Consider the following 18855-nt stretch of genomic DNA (forward strand, 5'->3'; position numbering starts at 1 on the left):
CCTCTTCAGCGAGGTTCGTGACACTGGGGATGAATTGCCTTAGAACGCTGCATCCATGTGTGTGTGTGTTAACTATTTAACTGTACTAGAATGCTTAAAAGGCCGCTAAAATTTTTAATATCGGTTATTGGTAACGTTTTTTGGCAAGGAAAATATTGGATATTGGTATCGGCCAAAAAATGCCATATCAGTGCATCACTAGTCACAGTTCTCCCTGCACTGTGAGTCACGTGGGTGGTGTCAGCCAGGCTAGTTAATCACAGAAAACAGATTAAGATTTAAGTCTAATGTTTTTGTTAAAAAAAAATAACACACCATGCCTGGAGTATCCAGCAGATGTGGATACTCCTGGACAATCTCGACTGTCGTGGCCCCATTCTGTCTTGTCTGGATCGGAATCTCCTTCATGTACTGCGCAACCTGGTTTGCCAGCCAGATGTTGTTCAGCCACTTGGTCATCTGGGCTGCCCTCTCTCACATCTCACATTTCAGCACAAAGTATTCAATTAATTATAAATTCCTTCTAACAATCCGTTTTCAAAAAACACAGCAAAAATTTAAATATGTACCTGGCAAGACCCGGCTACTGTTCAAGCTTGGTGTGTCCACAACATATATGTATTTACATTTGTGTCCCGAGGAACTCCCACCGTGTATAAAAAAAGGTTGAATCGTCCAAAAGCAAGAGTGTTTCCTGGTACAGCTCTTCTGCTGAAAAATAATGAGTTAAAAGGGAAGGGGGTACCTAATCAGCTGCACAACTGAATGCATTAAACTGAAATGTGCCTGGCAGACCAATCAGAGGTGCAGCGGGCTGCCTTAAATCGACATCCACGTCTTCGGTGTCCAGGGAGCAGTTGTTGTTGGGGGTTAGCTGCCTTGCTCAAGGGTAGAATGGCATATTTTTCCACTTTGCTGGCTCAGGGATTCGAAACAGCGAACTATCAGTTAATGGCCAAAAGCTCTGAAGTTAAGTGCTAGACTTAACCGCTAGAGGGAGATTGTAAGGGATAATTTCACCCACATTTCTAGATAAATACTTTGATGGAAATGTTAATAAGCCAGGTCAATTGGTTGAAAAATGCAAGGGATTGAGGAAGGAGCAAAATTAATAGGGATAGCCAAAGATTTGAGGTTAGAAAGGCAGTCCCCTTTTCAAACGCCTGAGATGCCTGTGGGGAAATCTGCAGGGAGTGATCGTCAGCCAGAGTTACCAACTACAATATCTCTATACTACCTGCTGATGTTGTGCCCTTGAGCAAGGCAGTTTACCCCTAAGTGCTTATGAGCTGCTCCCAGCCTTTGTGTGTCATGTGTCAGGTTGGTCACTGAAAGAATATTTGTGCAAATGACCAATAAAGCAAGTATGGTAAAATGGCCAGACTATCTAGGGTAGCTGTGCATGTAATGTATCTAGACCCAACGGGGCTGGTTCTAAGAGGCTCTGTTGAAGTTAAGTCTTTTAAGTTTCCATTAAGGTTGTACTATTGGTTATCGATGACAATGTGGATGATGTAGATGCTGTTTTACACAGGGTCAATGAAAATCTGTTTCCCCCTTCTGTCTCCACTCTCAAATTAATTTTTCAGTTTTACTTACCCTCAAACTTTGGAAACAAAGAGCCCAGATTTGAATCATTCAATGTATCTTTGAAAAGCTGTCCATTCATTGGCCTTGATCTCTGCATTAAGTACATGAATAAATTAATGTTAAAAACATAGTTAGCTAAACTATCTTGGCTACATCAAATTTAATGTAAACTAACGTTAGCTAGCTAACAGAATCTGCACCCATCCTCCTCAACTTCACAGCTGCCACTGTCAGAAACCATTGAAAACCAGTACAGTAACTCTAACTAACTCAATCACCATGCAAGCATGATATAAGCCTGCCAAATTGCTTGGTTAAATTAACCCATATGGAGAATAAGTCAACTCTAGCTATGGTAACATAGCTAGCTAGCTATCGAGTGAGCACTGACACAGTTAGCTAGCTAGCCAAATGTTTTCAAAAACCGTACATTTGTTATATTCTGCCACAACACTTCAGTAAACATGCGACACGAGCATGGTCATGAAGCTAACCTTAGCTAGCTAGCTAACTTTAACACAGCCAGAGACATTAGCACGGGAAATGGCTTATTAGTTAACTATCTAACGCTCAAGCTAACGTAAGCTAGCAACCTAATTATGATAGGACAGCCTATTTAACCTGAATAAAATGCATAATTCGTAACATTTTTTACTTACCGTTTTCAGTCAGCCAAAACACCATTTGTCTGTCGAAATAACGTTAGCCATTTTCCACTCCTCAGTCACACTAACTAGAACTAGAATAGCATTCTGGTGGATTTCACACACTGGTAGCGGGAGAATTAACCCACTGGCTGGGTCAAATATCCATAGCCCAACCTTTCTGTATTTACAGAAAACAACCCAACTATTGACCCAATGCCTGTACCTCAGCAAGTGGGTCATCCAAACAACCTAAAACATTTTTTTGGTGTAACTTACATTTCACAGCCATGTATGCCAAAAAGCCTTGACCAGTCTGGTGCACACATATTTCTCTGTCCTCAGTTTGATTGAAGGCCTCAATCTGTATTTTTGCCTTGTAACTAGAAAGAGAGAAGGCTAGGGCTGATTTCAATGTTTTATTGCTAACCTACAAAGCATTACATGGGCATGCTCCTACCTATTTCTCCGATTTGGTCCTGCCGTACATACAGGCCGGTGTAGTGCTTCCCCCGCAATCAAACCACCATAAAAAATTTAAATGAAACGCAGCCTAACGTGATCATTGAGAGCTGCCTTGAAGGACACACATTTTAAAAAGCTTTCTGCTACTAAGATCAGTGAAATGTAGGCTAAACTGACAATGGAGTGAAGAGCAGAAATCTCAACGCAAATGAGGGGGGAGTATTCTGACGGGGGAGATTTTTGGCACAACACCGGCCCTGGACATTCTGCCACCCTAGGCGAGACAAAAATCACTTTTATATAACATATTTAACATATATTTTAATATTCCTGTAGAACTCTAAAACAATGTAAGATCATTTGAGCTTTGGAAACAAGTGCTTTCATAAATGCATTGTGGGCCTCATTCACCCTATTCCAACTAAACTACTGAAAGAGCTGCTTCCTGTGCTTGGCCCTCCTATGTTGAACATAATAAACGGCTCTCTATCCACTGGATGTGTACCAAACTCACTAAAAGTGGCAGTAATAAAGCCTCTCTTGAAAAAGCCAAACCTTGACCCAGAAAATATAAAAAACTATCGGCCTATATCGAATCTTCCATTCCTCTCAAAGATTTTAGAGAAGGCTGTTGCGCAGCAACTCACTGCCTTCCTGAAGACAAACAATGTATACGAAATGCTTCAGTCTGGTTTTAGACCCCATCATAGCACTGAGACGGCACTTGTGAAGGTGGTAAATGACATTTTGATGGCATCGGACCGAGGCTCTGCATCTGTCCTCGTGCTCCTAGACCTTAGTGCTGCTTTTGATACCATCGATCACCACATTCTTTTGGAGAGATTGGAAACCCAAATTGGTCTACACGGACATGTTCTGGCCTGGTTTAGGTCTTATCTGTCGGAAAGATATCAGTTTGTCTCTGTGAATGGTTTGTCCTCTGACAAATCAACTGTACATTTCGGTGTTCCTCAAGGTTCTGTTTTAGGACCACTATTGTTTTCACTATATATTTTACCTCTTGGGGATGTTATTCGAAAACATAATGTAAACTTTCACTGCTATGCGGATGACACACAGCTGTACATTTCAATGAAACATGGTGAAGCCCCAAAATTGCCCTCGCTAGAAGCATGTGTTTCAGACATAAGGAAGTGGATGGCTGCAAACTTTCTACTATTAAACTCGGACAAAACAGAGATGCTTGTTCTAGGTCCCAAGAAACAAAGAGATCTTCTGTTGAATCTGACAATTAATCTTAATGGTTGTACAGTCGTCTCAAATAAAATTGTGAAGGACCTCGGCGTTACTCTGGACCCTGATCTCTCTTTTGAAGAACATATCAAGACCATTTCGAGGACAGCTTTTTTCTATCTACGTAACATTGCAAAAATCAGAAACTTTCTGTCCAAAAATGATGCAGAAAAATTAATCCATGCTTTTGTCACTTCTAGGTTAGACTACTGCAATGCTCTATTTTCCGGCTACCCGGATAAAGCACTAAATAAACTTCAGTTAGTGCTAAATACGGCTGCTAGAATCCTGACTAGAACCAAAAAATTTGATCATATTACTCCAGTGCTAGCCTCTCTACACTGGCTTCCTGTCAAAGCAAGGGCTGATTTCAAGGTTTTACTGCTAACCTACAAAGCATTACATGGGCTTGCTCCTACCTACCTCTCTGAATTGGTCCTGCCGTACATACCTACACGTACGCTACGGTCACAAGACGCAGGCCTCCTAATTGTCCCTAGAATTTCTAAGCAAACAGCTGGAGGCAGGGCTTTCTCCTATAGAGCTCCATTTTTATGGAACGGTCTGCCTACCCATGTCAGAGACGCAAACTCGGTCTCAACCTTTAAGTCTTTACTGAAGACTCATCTCTTCAGTGGGTCATATGATTGAGTGTAGTCTGGCCCAGGAGTGGGAAGGTGAACGGAAAGGCTCTGGAGCAACGAACCGCCCTTGCTGTCTCTGCCTGGCCGGTTCCCCTCTTTCCACTGGGATTCTCTGCCTCTAACCCTGTTACGGGGGCTGAGTCACTGGCTTGCTGGGGCTCTCTCGTGCCGTCCCTGGGGGGGGGTGCGTCACCTGGGTGGGTTGATTCACTGTTGTGGTCGGCCTGTCTGGGTCCCCCCCTTTGGGTTGTACCGAGTCGGAGATCTTTGTGGGCTATACTCGGCCTTGTCTCAGGATGGTAAGTTGGTGGTTGAAGATTTCCCTCTAGTGGTGTGGGGGCTGTGCTTTGGCAAAGTGGGTGGGGTTATATCCTTCCTGTTTGGCCCTGTCCTGTTTGGCCCTGGGTGTCCTCGGATGGGGCCACAGTGTCTCCTGACCCCTCCTGTCTCAGCCTCCAGTATTTATGCTGCAGTAGTTTATGTGTGGGGGGCTAGGGTCAGTTTGTTTATCTGGAGTACTTCTCCTGTCCTATTCGGTGTCCTGTGTGAATCTAAGTGTGCGTTCTCTAATTCTCTCCTTCTCTCTTTCTTTCTCTCTCTCTGAGAGGACCTGAGCCCTAGGACCATGCCCCAGGACTACCTGACATGATGACTCCTTGCTGTCCCCAGTCCACCTGGCCATGCTCCTGCTCCAGTTTCAACTGTTCTGCCTTACTATTATTCAACCATGCTGGTCATTTATGAACATTTGAACATCTTGGCCACGTTCTGTTATAATCTCCACCCGGCACAGCCAGAAGAGGACTGGCCACCCCACATATGCTCTCTCTAATTCTCTCTTTCTTTCTCTCTCTCGGAGGACCTGAGCCCTAGGACCGTGCCCCAGACTACCTGACATGATGGCTCCTGCTGTCCCCAGTCCACCTGACTGTGCTGCTGCTCCAGTTTCAACTGTTCTGCCTTATTATTATTTGACCATGCTGGTCATTTATGAACATTTGAACATCTTGGTCATGTTCTGTTATAATCTCTACCCGGCACAGCCAGAAGAGGACTGGCCACCCCACATAGCCCGGTTCCTCTCTAGGTTTCTTCCTAGGTTTTGGCCTTTCTAGGGAGTTTTTCCTAGCCACCGTGCTTTTACACCTGCATTGTTTGCTGTTTGGGGTTTTAGGCTGGGTTTCTGTACAGCACTTTGAGATATCAGCTGATGTACGAAGGGCTATATAAATAAATTTGATTTGATTTGATTCAACTAGAGCAGTGTAAAATAAGCTTCATGTCAATGACCCAGCCTTAACGAATGTAATTTATTTACATATCGAATTTGATTGTCCAACATCAGCATTTATTTATTTTGTCTAACCTAGAGTGGCATATTTCCTCTGCTCTGGTGCTGCATTGCAGTCAGCGATGTTAGCTCTCGGTAGCTGTCTATGGTCCTTAAATCAAATCATCTGTGTCTGCTTGGACACCAGCCTGATCTCCAGCTCCTTCCACCTCTGGAAACTTTCTAGGTGGTCATGTGACTTATCATGCGAACTGAGATGGTGTCACGGATTCTTCCAGTCCCTGGTTCTATCCCTGACCAGCGCAGATTTGCACTTGTGTGAAAAAAGTTTGCAGCAAAAATAGATGGCAGCATCGCTTTTCTTGGAATAGACAAGCCTTGGTCTCTCCACTCTCTCCCCGTTCGCCATCCTCCTATTGTAGTGAGCAAAAAAACTTTCACTGCTCTTCATCTCTTGGGAAATTCCCCTCCTTATCCTGATGTGGCTCAGCCTGCACTAACATATCACGTAAAGAGACATTCATATATTTTGGCCACTCCCGGGATCTTTTATGTTTTCAGTCTGGGAGTTGGATTTAGCAGCAGCAGCACCACCACTGTCATCGGGGACGGGGAGCGATGAATCTCAATCTGGGTCCAAGATAGTAGGGTCTTCGCCGACATTGTTTTAAAGTGTGGTTAGGCCTGGTGACCACCTGTTCAGCCAGAGAGCTGTCATCATCGGTGGAAGTGCATGGCTAGGACTCCTCCCGGTTTGCCCTCTTTGTCGTAGACGATCAGGGGTGCCGGAGGGCGGCAGCCAATTGTCAAAATTCTACCTCAAATTTAGGGGCCTCCGTAGGCGGCGGCCTAATCTAACCTAATGGGAGGGCTGGCCCTGCGTACATACCTTACACTACAGACACAAGACGCAGGCCTCCTAATTGTCCCTTTAATTTCAAAGCAAAAAGCTGGAGGCAGGGCTTTCTCCTATAGAGCAACATTTTTATGGAATTATCTGCCTATCCACGTGAGAGACGCAGACTCGGTCTCAACCTTTAAGTCTTTATTGAAGACTCATCTCTTCAGTATATCCCATGATTGAGTGTAGTCTGGCCCAGGGGTGTGAAGATGAACGGAAAGGCACTGGAGAGACGAACCACCCTTGCTGTCTCTGCCAGGCCGGTTCCCCTCTCTCCATCGGGATTCTCTGCCTCTAATCCTATTACGAGTCACTGGCTTACTGGTGCTCTTCCATCCCATCCCTAGGAGGGGTGCGTCACTTGAGTGTGTTGAGTCACCAACATGATCTTCCTGTCCAGGTTTGGCTTCTCGGGTTCGTGCCTTGGGGAAGATCTATGTTGCCTATACTCAGCTTTGTCTCAGGGTAGTAAGTTGGTTGTTGAAGATATCTCTCTAGTGGTATGGTGGCTGTGGTTGACAAAGTGGGTGGGGTTATATCCTGCCTGTTTGGTCCTGTCCAGGGGTATCATTGGATGGGCCACAGTTTCTCCCGACCCCTCCTGTCTCAGCCTACAGTATTTATGCTGCAATAGTTTGTGACGGGAGGCTAGAGTCAGTCTGTTATATCTGGAGTATTTCTCTTGTCTTATCCGGTGTCCTGTGTGAATTTAAGTATGCTTCATCTAATTCTCTCTCCCTCTTCCTCCCCTCCCAGAGGACCTGAGCCCTGGGACCATCATCCAGGACTACCTGGCCTGATGACTCCTTGCTGTCCCCAGACCACCTGGTCATGCTGCTGCTCCAGTTTCAACTGTTCTGCCTATGGAAACCTGATCTGTTCACCGGATGTGCTACCTTGTCCCGGACCTGCTGTTTTCAACTCTCTCTCTCTACCACACCTGCTGTCTAACTCTGAATGCTTAGCTATGAAAAGCCAACTGACATTTACTCCTGAGGTGCTGACCTGTTGCACCCTCTACAACCACTGTGATTATTATTATTATTTGTCCCTGCTGGTCATCTATGAACATCTTGGCCATGTACTGTTATAATCTCAACCCGGCACAGCCAGAATAGGACTGGCCACCACTCAGAGCCTGGTTCTTATTTAGGTATCTTCCTAGGTTCCTGCCTTTCTAGGGAATTTTTCCTAGCCATTGTGCTTCTACATCTGCATTGCTTGCTGTTTGGGGTTTTAGGCTGGGTTTCTGTATAGCACTTTGTGACATTGGCTTATATAAAAAGGGCTTTATAAATACATTTGATTGATTGATTGATTGATTGATACGGAACAGCACATGATCAAGATGAACTAGGTACTTGTTTAAAGCAATGAAAGACGTAATTGTTACAAAGAATGAATGTACTGTATCGGCTACATTTCTGGACCAGAGTGCCATCAACACTCCTCACTCAGCTGTCCTTGAGAATGAAAGCTCTGTCACCACCAACACAAAGCTCAGGATCTGGAATAAACGTTACCACGGACCTCTGCTCCACAAACAAACACACACACACAGGCAATGGCTGTGGACATGGCAGCGGAGACACCACCACGGACCTCTGCCCCATATAACTTCCCCCAATCACGCACTTGTCAGGAACAATAAGCCCTGTGCTCTATGAGCTCCCTGTCACGACTCCTCGAGCTACAGGGAAACGCTACTGTGACTGTCCTGAGGCAGAGAAGAGGTCATGCTCCACAGTACATCATGAGTCTAGATATTAACCATTTGAAGTAGTAAATGTTATGTGACTTGAAAATGGATGTGTGACTATGTTTGGTGATTTTAAGGAGTCTGAAAATGATGTCCCTCTTGAAAGACAATATAGAATTATATTATATAGGCAATGTGGAGTGGCTTTTGCCATATAAGGACATCCCTAATAAATAAATAAAAGTTTTTTCACATGTCGAGCTTAAATTTAAAACAGTGAAAAAAATAGTTCACCTGTTAGCACCACGTTTTCACATGCAAGGAGAATAACATATTTTCCCCTCATTTGAATTGCAGTTTCACATGTGAAAATCACATTTGCCATTTTACATGTCAAAAAACTGTGGAATTGCAGATGTACATTTCCACATGTGATTTTCACATATGAATGTCAAATAATGTTATTCTCCTCACATGTGCAAAGATGGTGTTAATATGTTGCAGAAACAATGTTTCCACGGGTAGAATTAGGGTGACCACATCTAAAATGTCCAAATGTGAGACAAGGGAACAATTTTGCGGGACATTCACAGAACAGTGCAATGATTACATTTTGTGGGTCAGGTTAATGGATCACATTCAAATGGAGACATACACTACATGGCCAAAATGTGGACACCCCTTCAAATTAATGGATTCACCTACTTTAGCCACACCCATTGCTGACAGGTGTATGAAATCAAGCACACAGCCATGCAATCTCCACAGACAAACATTGACAGTAGAATGGCCCATACTGCCACAGTGACTTTCACCGTGGCACCATCATAAAAAAGCCCACACAATCTTTTTATCGTCAATTTCTCTCAGCTAATCAGTAATTTGTGTAAGTGCTGTGCTTGTTGAATGTCCTTCTCTATAAGCATGCTGAAAGTTTGATGTCAATTTGTGTACTGTAAAATAGCATTGTATCTGGTCAAACACAATTTTTTACAAAAGTTTACTAAGGATTGGTAACAGGCTGGTTGGTCGGCTTTTTGAGCCAGTAAAGGGGGCTTTACTATTCTTAGGTACTGGAATTATTTTAGCTTCCCTCCAAGCATGCGGGCACACACCTAGTAGGCTTAAATTGAAGATGTGGCAATATTGTCCGCTATTATGCTCTGTAATTTTCCATCCAAGTTGTCAGACCCCGGTGGCTTGTCATTGTTCATTGACAACAATAATTTTCCACCTCTTCCACATTAACAGTACAGAATTTAAAATTACAATGCTTGTCAATCATACTTTGGTCAGATATACTTGCATGTGTAGAGTCAGAATTTGTTGCTGGCATGTCTGATAATCCTGCCAATGAAAAAAATAATTAAAGTAGTTGGCAATATCAGTTGGTTTTGTTATGAATGAGCCATCTGTTTCAATGAATGATGGAGCCTTTTATCCCGGAATTTCATTGAAGGTGCTCCAAAGCTTTTTACAATCATTGTTCATTTTATTTATTTTGGTTTCATAGTTTAGTTTCTTCTTCTTCTTTTTATTCAGTTTAGTCACATGATTTCTCAATTTGCACTACGTTTTCCAATCGGTTATGCAGCCAGACTTACTTGCCATTCCTTTTGCCTCATCTCGCTCAACCATACAATTTTTTCAATTCCTCATCAAGACATGGGGATTTAACAGTTTTACAGTCATTTTCTTAATGGGTGCATGCTTACAGTGGCTTGAGAAAGTATTCACCCACCTTGGGATTTTTACTATTTTGTTGCCTTACAACCTGGAATTAAAATAGATATTTGGGGAGGGAGTTTGTATCATTTGATTTACACAACATGCATACCACTTTGACGATGAAAAATATGTTTTATTGTGAAACAAACAAGAAATAAGACAAAAACCAGAATTTCACCGCCCAAAGTCAATACTTTGTAGAGCCACCTATTGCAGCAATTACAGCTGCAAGTCTCTTGGGGCATGTCTCTATAAGCTTGGCATATCTAGCCACTGGGATTTTTGCCAATTCTTCAAGGCAAAACTGCTCCAGCTTCTTCAAGTTGGATGGGATCCACTGGTGTACAGCAATCTTTAAGTCATACTACAGATTCTCAATTGGATTGAATTGAATTTCTCTGTATTTAGTGCCATCCATCATTCCTTCAATTCTGACCATGAAAAACATCCCCATAGCATGATGATGCCACCACCATGCTTCACTGTGGGAATGGTGTTCTCAGGGTGATGAGAGTTGTTGGGTTTGCGCCAGACATACCTTCTTCCATATGTTTGGGGAGTCTCTCACATGCCCACATCTCCCACAAACACAAAATATGGTTGCTTACTTCTTTCTTAAGCAATGTCTTTTTCTGGCCACTCTTCCGCAAAGTCCAGCTCTGTGGAGTGTACGGTTTAAAGTTGTCTTATGGACAGACACTCCCATCTCCACTGTGAAGCTTTGCAGCTCCTTCAGTGTTATTGTTGGTGTCTTTGTTGCCTCTCTGATTAATACCCTCCTTGCAGGGTCTGTGAGTTTTGTTGTCACTTGGTCCTCTCTTGGCAGGTTTGTTGTGGCGCCATATTCTTTCCATTTTTTTTATAATGGATTTAATCATGCTCTGTGGGATGCTCAAAGTTTCTGATATTTCTTTTTAAGCCAACCCTGATCTGTAATTCTCCACAACTTTGTCCCCGTCCTGGTTGGAGAGCTCCTTGGTCTTCATGGTGCCGCTTGCTTGGTGGTGCCTCTTGCTTAATGGTGTTGCAGACACTGGGGCCTTTCAGAACAGGTGTATATTTTCACTGAGATCATGTGACACTTAAATAAAGTCCACCTGTGTGCAATCTAACAAATATGTGACTTCTGAAGGTAATTGGTTGCACCAGATCTTAATTAGGAGCTTCATAGCAAAGGCGGTGAATACATATGCACGCACCACTTTTCCATTTTTTTTATTTTTTATGTTTTGAAACAAGTTTTCTTTTTCACTTCACCAATTTGGACTTTTGTGTATGTCCATTACATGAAATCCAAATAAAATCTATTTAAATTACAGGTTGTAATGCAACAAAATAGGAAAACCCCCAAGGGGGATGAATACCTTTGCAAGGCACTGTATTAGCGACTGGAATAAGCAATTTCATAAATGTGTCAAGTACAGTGCCTGTTTGCTCATCTTTACTCACCACAGACCAACATATATTCTTTAGTAACATAGGAATCACTACAAAACTGTATGACCTCTTATTTACTATATTTGGCCCAGCCTTTGAAGCTTTGGTTTTCCTAAATATGGCTACTATATTGTGATCACTACATCCTATGGATTTGGATACTGCTTTCAAGCTCATTTCTGCAGCATTAGCAAAGATGCGATCAATACATGTTGATGATTTCATTCCTGTGCTGTTTAACTACCCTGGTAGGTTGACTGATAACATGAACCAGGTTGCAGGCACTAATTACAGTTTGAAGCTTTTTCTTGAGTGGGCAGCTTGATGAAAGCCAATCAATATTTAAATCACCCAGAAAATATACCTCTGTTGGTATCACACACATTTTCAAGCATTTCACACATATCCAGATACTGACTGTTAGAACATGGTGATCTATAGCAGCTTCCGATCAGAATGGGAATTAGGTGAGGACGTTTAACCTGTAGCCATATTACTTCTAACTAATTAGAAGTATTTGACATGAGATCCTTTCTAATCTTTACAGTAATGTGGTTCTGAATATAAACAGCAACACATCCACCATTGGCATATATATTTTTTCTATAAATGTTATAACCTTGTATTACCACCACTATATTGTCAAAGGTATTATCTAAGTGAGTTTCAGAGATAGTCAGAATATAGAATATGAATGTCATCTTTTACTAGCAAATTATTAATGAACCTTGTTTCTTAAGCTAAATATATTAATGTGAGCTATTTTGAGCACTTTACTTCTGGGATGCTTACTTGCTTTCACTGCTTTACCGGCTTAGTGCTAAAAGTATACATCTAGGTGCATGATTACTGCATACAATAGCTGTAGGATCAGTAAAACCATTCCGTTAAAGGGACATATATTAGGTTACTTAAATTGTGCCTATTGACACCCCGGTGTAATGTTGTCACGACTTCCGCCGAGGTTGGCTCTCCTGCCCGTTCAGGCTGTGCTCGGCGGTCGTCGTCACCGTCCTATTAGCCACTACCGATCCCTTTTCGGTTATCTGTTGGTTTTGTCTGATTGTTTTCACCTGTGTGTTAGTTAATTAGTATCTGTATAATATGTAGGTTGTCCCGCCCTTGTTTTGTGCGGGATTGTTTGTTTTTGTCATTTCGTTTCGGCTGTCAGTGTTTTTGTGTTTTATTTCTCCGGTTTGTCTGTTATTTCCTGTTTTGGATATTTTTCACCCTGTTTGTATTTTGGGTTGTCCGTGTTTATTTTTGTTCACCGGAGAATAAACCTCTATTCACTATTTGCTCTCTGTGCCTGATTCCACCCACCTTGACTAGTCGTGACAAATGTACAATTGCTGAAGCATTATGACAACTGCAACACAATGGTAGGGATTAGCTGATAATAATATCAACCCATCTTGAAGAAAAAATGTATAAAGGCCTCATGAGTTTAGTTCAACTTTCATACCCCATGAGAACCCCAAATATAAGCTTGTTTTACTTCAATGTTTGTAAAAAAAAAGTAAGTGTAAACAACCAGCCTACAAACATGGTTAAAACGAAAAGGTTTATTTCATGTATGGTCAGTCCTTGCATCCAATAGCGTAGTCTATGGATTTGAGAGTGGTTGCATTTCTCCAGTCACATATCTTAGCTCCCTACTGAAACTGTGGTAGGAGTAATAGTGTAATAAAGTAATTGTGTTATTATATGGTGCAATCCTCTAGTGAGTGAGTTACGTTTGTGCCATTAATATCAAGCAAGATTTCTGAAGTCGATGACAACATTCTTAGTATTTCAAACAAAATTAATGATATTGAAAGCAAAACGTAAAACCCAAAGTACTGATAGTGAAACAAAATAGTTCAAGGAAATAATTTATTTCCCCCCCCCTCTCATAACTGGATACAAATGTTATTTTTTAATATATATTTTTTACTTTTGTTATGATAATGCGATAAGAAAAATGACACACTTTCCTGCAATTTTCCCTATCTTTGGTTATGTCACGCCCTGGTCTTAGTATTTTGTGTTTTCTTTATTATTTTGCCCAGGCCAGGGTGTGACATGGGTTTATTTATGTGGTGTGTTTTGTCTTGGGTTTTTTGTAGGTATTGGGATTGTGAATTAGTAGGGTTATCTAGAAAAGTCTATGGTTGCCTGAAGTGGTTCTCAATCAGAGGCAGGTGTTTATCGTTGTCTCTGATTGGGAACCATATTTAGGCAGCCATATTCTTTGAGTGTTTCGTGTGTGATTGTTCCTGTCTCTGTGTTAGTTTGCACCAGTGTAGGCTGTTTCGGTTTTCGTGTTACATTTCTTGGCTTTTATTGTTCGTGTTTATTCGTTATTAAACATGTATGAAAATTACCACGCTGCATTTTGGTCCGATCCTTGCTACACCTCTTCGTCAGAGGAGGAGATGGAAGAAAACCGTGACAGGTTATGTTACCCTGGTTTTGATTTCGCTGCCTTTTTTCCTTTTGCAAGTTTTGGCACATTCATTCCTGCATCCCACTGCTAGTTTTCCTCTGAAGTTAAGCAGGGTTGGTCCTGGTCGGTCCTTGGATGGAAGACTAGATGTAGCGGGAAGTGTTAAAATAAACAGAGAAGAAAATTTGTCTGATTTGTTTTATGAGGCAAAAACGTGAAAAACAAATATATGAAACTTCATTTGTGTCCCAAAACCACATGTCTAACTGGTGAAAATGACACAAGAACATATATTATCACGTGTCCTAAAACCACATTTTCTTTCACGTGACTTTTTTCATGCGGTTTCTTTTGTAAAGGCGGTGGCATGCAGAGTTACATTTACCATTCATATCCCCATTACTATTTAGTGTATGATTCAATCTTGTAGGGGTTTATCAAGGCTGTGTGCCTCTTCCTAACAAACATGGTTGTGTATCTAATTAAACAGCAATTACTCCCTAATTACACGCAATCACTTCTTAGATCAACCAGAGTCAAGGTCATTTTCAGCTGAGACGATGGTCAGAATTAAAGTGTGGTGATATGTGCACAAATGAAAATAAATTAAATACAGTAGCTCTTGGTTAATTCTACCAATTTTATACATTTGTATGGTATAGGAGTTGGCATGTTTTGGCCGACAGTCACAAAGCTAATCTGTCACAGCACCAAAGGAATCCCTGCTCTCGACAAATACCCACAGCTACTACACTATCCCTGGACTGGGTGAGGAATGTCATCAATAATATTCCATTTAAAGCTTTAGTCGATTCAGGGTGCCTTTGTCTCACATTATATAGGCTTAACCACAAACAGACAGAAAATAAAATAATATGTAAAAGCACATATTACATAGTAATATTCAACTCCTATGGTTAATTCAGAGTCTGTAGTACTTATCTTAATTAAAATAACTATGTTTATGACATGAGAAGGGAGAGTTTATCCCCGATAAGGGATGAGAATTAATGAGGTGTTGCAATGCCAAGACACTATTCCTCTTTAACTTCCAGAGTAGGCAGTGTGGCAGAGGCACCAATGTTCTCTGCGCTAAGAGTCACCGGCAGGGGGGAGTAAGGCACCGAGACAGAGCGAGAGGGAGAGTTAACACTATCACACTCCTCTTGACTCCCTTTCCCTGGTCCTGACTTAAAAAGGTCACTGGAACACTGGAGAATATTCACGAGTGTGAGAGTGTAAGACAGAGAGTGTGTGTTGGGGAAGGTACACAGAGCCGGAGAACGGGGAGGGAGACAGAAAGACAGACGGATAAATATACTGATCAGATAGACAGAGAGATCAGAGTAACCAGTGCAGTGTTACATTCCCCATCTGTGCATGGCCGTGTCACCTCAGCCGGCTGCCAAACACCAGTGTGTCAATTAGGACAATTCAGCTGGTATCATCCACTATGCTGTTCCAGCTATGCCATGCCCAACAACATCACACTCAACACTATTCATATGACCTGGCACACGCACACACAATTGCACCTGGGACACACCGCACAAACACTCATGAGCACGCCCTGCATCTGAATGGAAAAAAACAACTACAAACTATGGGTATGGACAGGAGACAAAGCGACCAGCACTCACTACATCAAACAACCCCAGTATTCAACCCCTGACCTTGTCAGTAGTCAGAGGAGCACATGCTATTGATGAAGACCACTGGATGTGAGCTATGATATATGAGGCTACTCTGTTAGACTTTGCAAACTGCCTCGCCCTTTCCATTATTTTGAAACTAGAGGTACATGCCAGCGTAGGTAGGTGCAAGGCTAAACCAATTTGTTTTGTAATACAAACAATCTCACATGCAGCAATTTCACCTTTACATGTATCTCTAAAGCATAGTGTCAATTTTACACTGAACCTTGCTGCTCAACAAACACTTGATGATCTCACACGTATATCACTTAACCTTGCAGCCATCTTTAATTAATTCCCTCAGCTAGACTCACCTGTATATCGTGTACTTGGTGGTGAATCCTTGCTGGTAGCGCTCCGTAAAGTCAGAAAACTCCTGGGAGTGATGAAAGGGCCCTTTGTCAGACAGGAGCCAGGCAAAGGGCCCCGTGGCATTGCTGGAGCCCCCTGCATCTGCAGCGGCCCCAACTCCAGTACGGCTAGCCCCCGCGGCCGCCGCCACTACCACCCAGCACTGGAGGAGGCTTAGAGTTGTACACTCCCATAGAACCATCAGAGCCGCCCGTCTAACAGTGATACACCGGCCACTCATGCTTCCCCCGCACCCGACGACTCTTCATTCTCCCCAAACTTCTCTCCCAGTGTCCTGGAGGAAAGAATGGAGACAGAAAGGATGGTTAGATGTTAGAGAGGGGGATGAGTGTGTGTTGGAATGAGAATAATATACAGAGGCTAACATGTTGTCACTGCGTGTGTGTTTGTGTGTGATCTTAGTGAAATAATGTAGGTTCAGGACCTTGTTATTTCTTGACCTTCTGCTTTACTGTAGTCTTCCTGACATGTTTCAATAATCAAGTAGGCTTTTAAAATGATGTCCTTTTAAGATGATCTCCTGAATTACCATGATGCAATTTAAATACTATATTATAATGTGTTCTGTAAATGTTCAATGGTTTCCCATCACTATACATATACTTCATATAATTAGGTAAATAGCTATTTCTACAGAGGTGTCAAATTGACTGCATTTAATCGGCTATTGTATTTTCATACATTAGTAAATGATTGTTTACCTGATTCTGCAAGCTGTGTTGTACTATGCTGATCACTGATGTTGTTACAATGTCTCCCTGGTAGACCAGAAGGTGAAGTTGTTAGCAGCACAATGCACAGGAGACCAAACGAGAAAAAAACATTTTCACTGGGTCAGATGCGCATACGCTATAAGGCCACGGAAAGTTGATGCATGAGCAAAGTGAGCGACATCCACCTGAATGGCTGGATCCCTCTCTCACCGAATCAGTGGGTACCCTCGATGGTGTAAAATCCAAAGAAAGGAGAAGGCAACACAGCGCACCGGACAGTCGAACAAGCGCGCGTCGCTCGTTCCAACGAAGGAAAACAAATGTCACCTTCTGCATGTGAATCTTGTGTTTTTCCAGGGATAAAATAGGTTATTTATGATGTTCCATAGAATAAACAACGCATGCATGCACTAATAGCTGGTTGTTTTCCCCTCCTCGTGGAAAAAAAGCCAAATGATCCTCTTTTCTATTTGTTTTTAAATTTGATTTGAGAGACTCACTTGGAGCACTGTGCACTCGAGTCAGTGCAATGCTTTCTTATACTCCCGTCAGTGTAGTGGCATGCATCTGACTGATATTCGCTTGCTTGCTCTCTAGCACTATTAAAATGTCCAAGTTATTCCTAAACCGAGCCTCCTCCACTCCCCATTGGCTGAAGCGAGATAAGAGAGGCATGGTTTAGGTCTGGCTGTATAACAGGATCGATGGTCAATGTGCTTACCCAGACAAAAATGTGAGTACCCAGAGAAAATTTGTATGTACATATATGCGGGGGAATTAAACATACATTTACATATATGTCCAGAATATATTGATTAAATGTATAAATTGAGCACATCATTGTATGTCAAAAAATAAAATATATATGTAAATTAAAATACATTTTTGCACCACATGTATCATGCTGAATTGTTCAATCAAATCAAAGTTTATTTGTCACGTGCGCCGAATACAACATGTGTAGACCTTACAGTGAAATGCTTACTTACAGGCTCTAACCAATGGTTTCGGTAAAAAAAAGGTGTGTGTGTGTGTGTGTGTGTGTAGGTAAATAAAGAAATAAAACAACAGTAAAAAGACATTTGAAAAAAAGAGTAGCAAGGCTATATACAGACACCTGTTAGTCAGGCTTATTGAGGTAGTATGTGCATGTAGCTATCATTAAAGTGACTATGCATATATGATTAACAGAGAGTAGCAGAAGCGTAAAAAGAGGGGTTGGGGGGAGGCACGCAATGCAAATAATCCAGGTAACCATTTGGTTACCTGTTCAGGAGTATTAATGGCTTGGGGCTAAAAACTGTTGCGAAGCCTTTTTGTCCTAGACTTGGCACTCTGGAACCACTTGCCATGTGGTAGTAGAGAGAACAGTCTATGATTGGGGTGGCTGGGGTCTTTGACCATTTTTAGGGCCTTCCTCTGACATCGCCTGGTGTAGAGGTCCTGGATGGCAGGCAGCTTTACCGGAATGTGCAGTTCTATCCTGCAGGTGCAGCATGTATCCCTCCCATTGTCTACTGAGAGAGCTGTTCTTACATAAACGCTTGTAATGCTTTTGCCGAAAAGCTGAATTGAAATCTGACACGCCAGGTGGATTAACAACAAGCTATGCTGTGTTTTGCTATATTGCACTTGTGATTTCATGAAAATGTAATATTTTTAGTAATTTAATTTGAATTTGGCGCACTGCAATTCATCAGGTGTTGATGAAAATGATCCCGCCAAGTTTTTTCGGGAGATAAAAGCTCTATAAACACTATTTCTTGGTGTCCCGACTTACTAGTTAATTACATTTACATGACTAGCTCAATCAGGTAATATCAATTACAGAGAAAGGATTTTATAGAATTGCATGTCGTATCACTTAATCCGGCATAGCCAAAGACACGACAATGTGGATATAGATACTTTTGTACCTGTTTCCTCCAGCATCTTCACAAGGTCCTTTGCTGTTGTTCTGGGTTTGATTTTCACTTTATACTCCAAAGTACGTTC

At 42.0% G+C, this 18855-nt stretch overlaps 1 protein-coding gene across 1 annotated transcript in view; it reads right to left on the minus strand.

The window, feature by feature from the left end:
* Nucleotides 1-17436, minus strand: part of LOC124037889 (BMP/retinoic acid-inducible neural-specific protein 3-like) — a 96217-nt gene extending 78781 nt beyond the window's left edge. The window contains exons 1-3 of the mRNA XM_046353086.1: nt 17046-17436; nt 16849-16905; nt 16090-16421 (exon numbers count right to left, since the gene is read on the minus strand). Of these exons, the coding sequence (XP_046209042.1) occupies nt 16090-16367 (278 nt within the window). The 5' untranslated portion in view covers nt 16368-16421; nt 16849-16905; nt 17046-17436. The remainder of the gene's footprint in view (nt 1-16089; nt 16422-16848; nt 16906-17045) is intronic.
* Between the last annotated feature and the right edge of the window lie 1419 nt (nt 17437-18855).

Source organism: Oncorhynchus gorbuscha, linkage group LG06 (genome assembly GCF_021184085.1).
Source record: "Oncorhynchus gorbuscha isolate QuinsamMale2020 ecotype Even-year linkage group LG06, OgorEven_v1.0, whole genome shotgun sequence".
In the NCBI taxonomy this organism is placed as follows: Eukaryota; Metazoa; Chordata; class Actinopteri; order Salmoniformes; family Salmonidae; genus Oncorhynchus; species Oncorhynchus gorbuscha.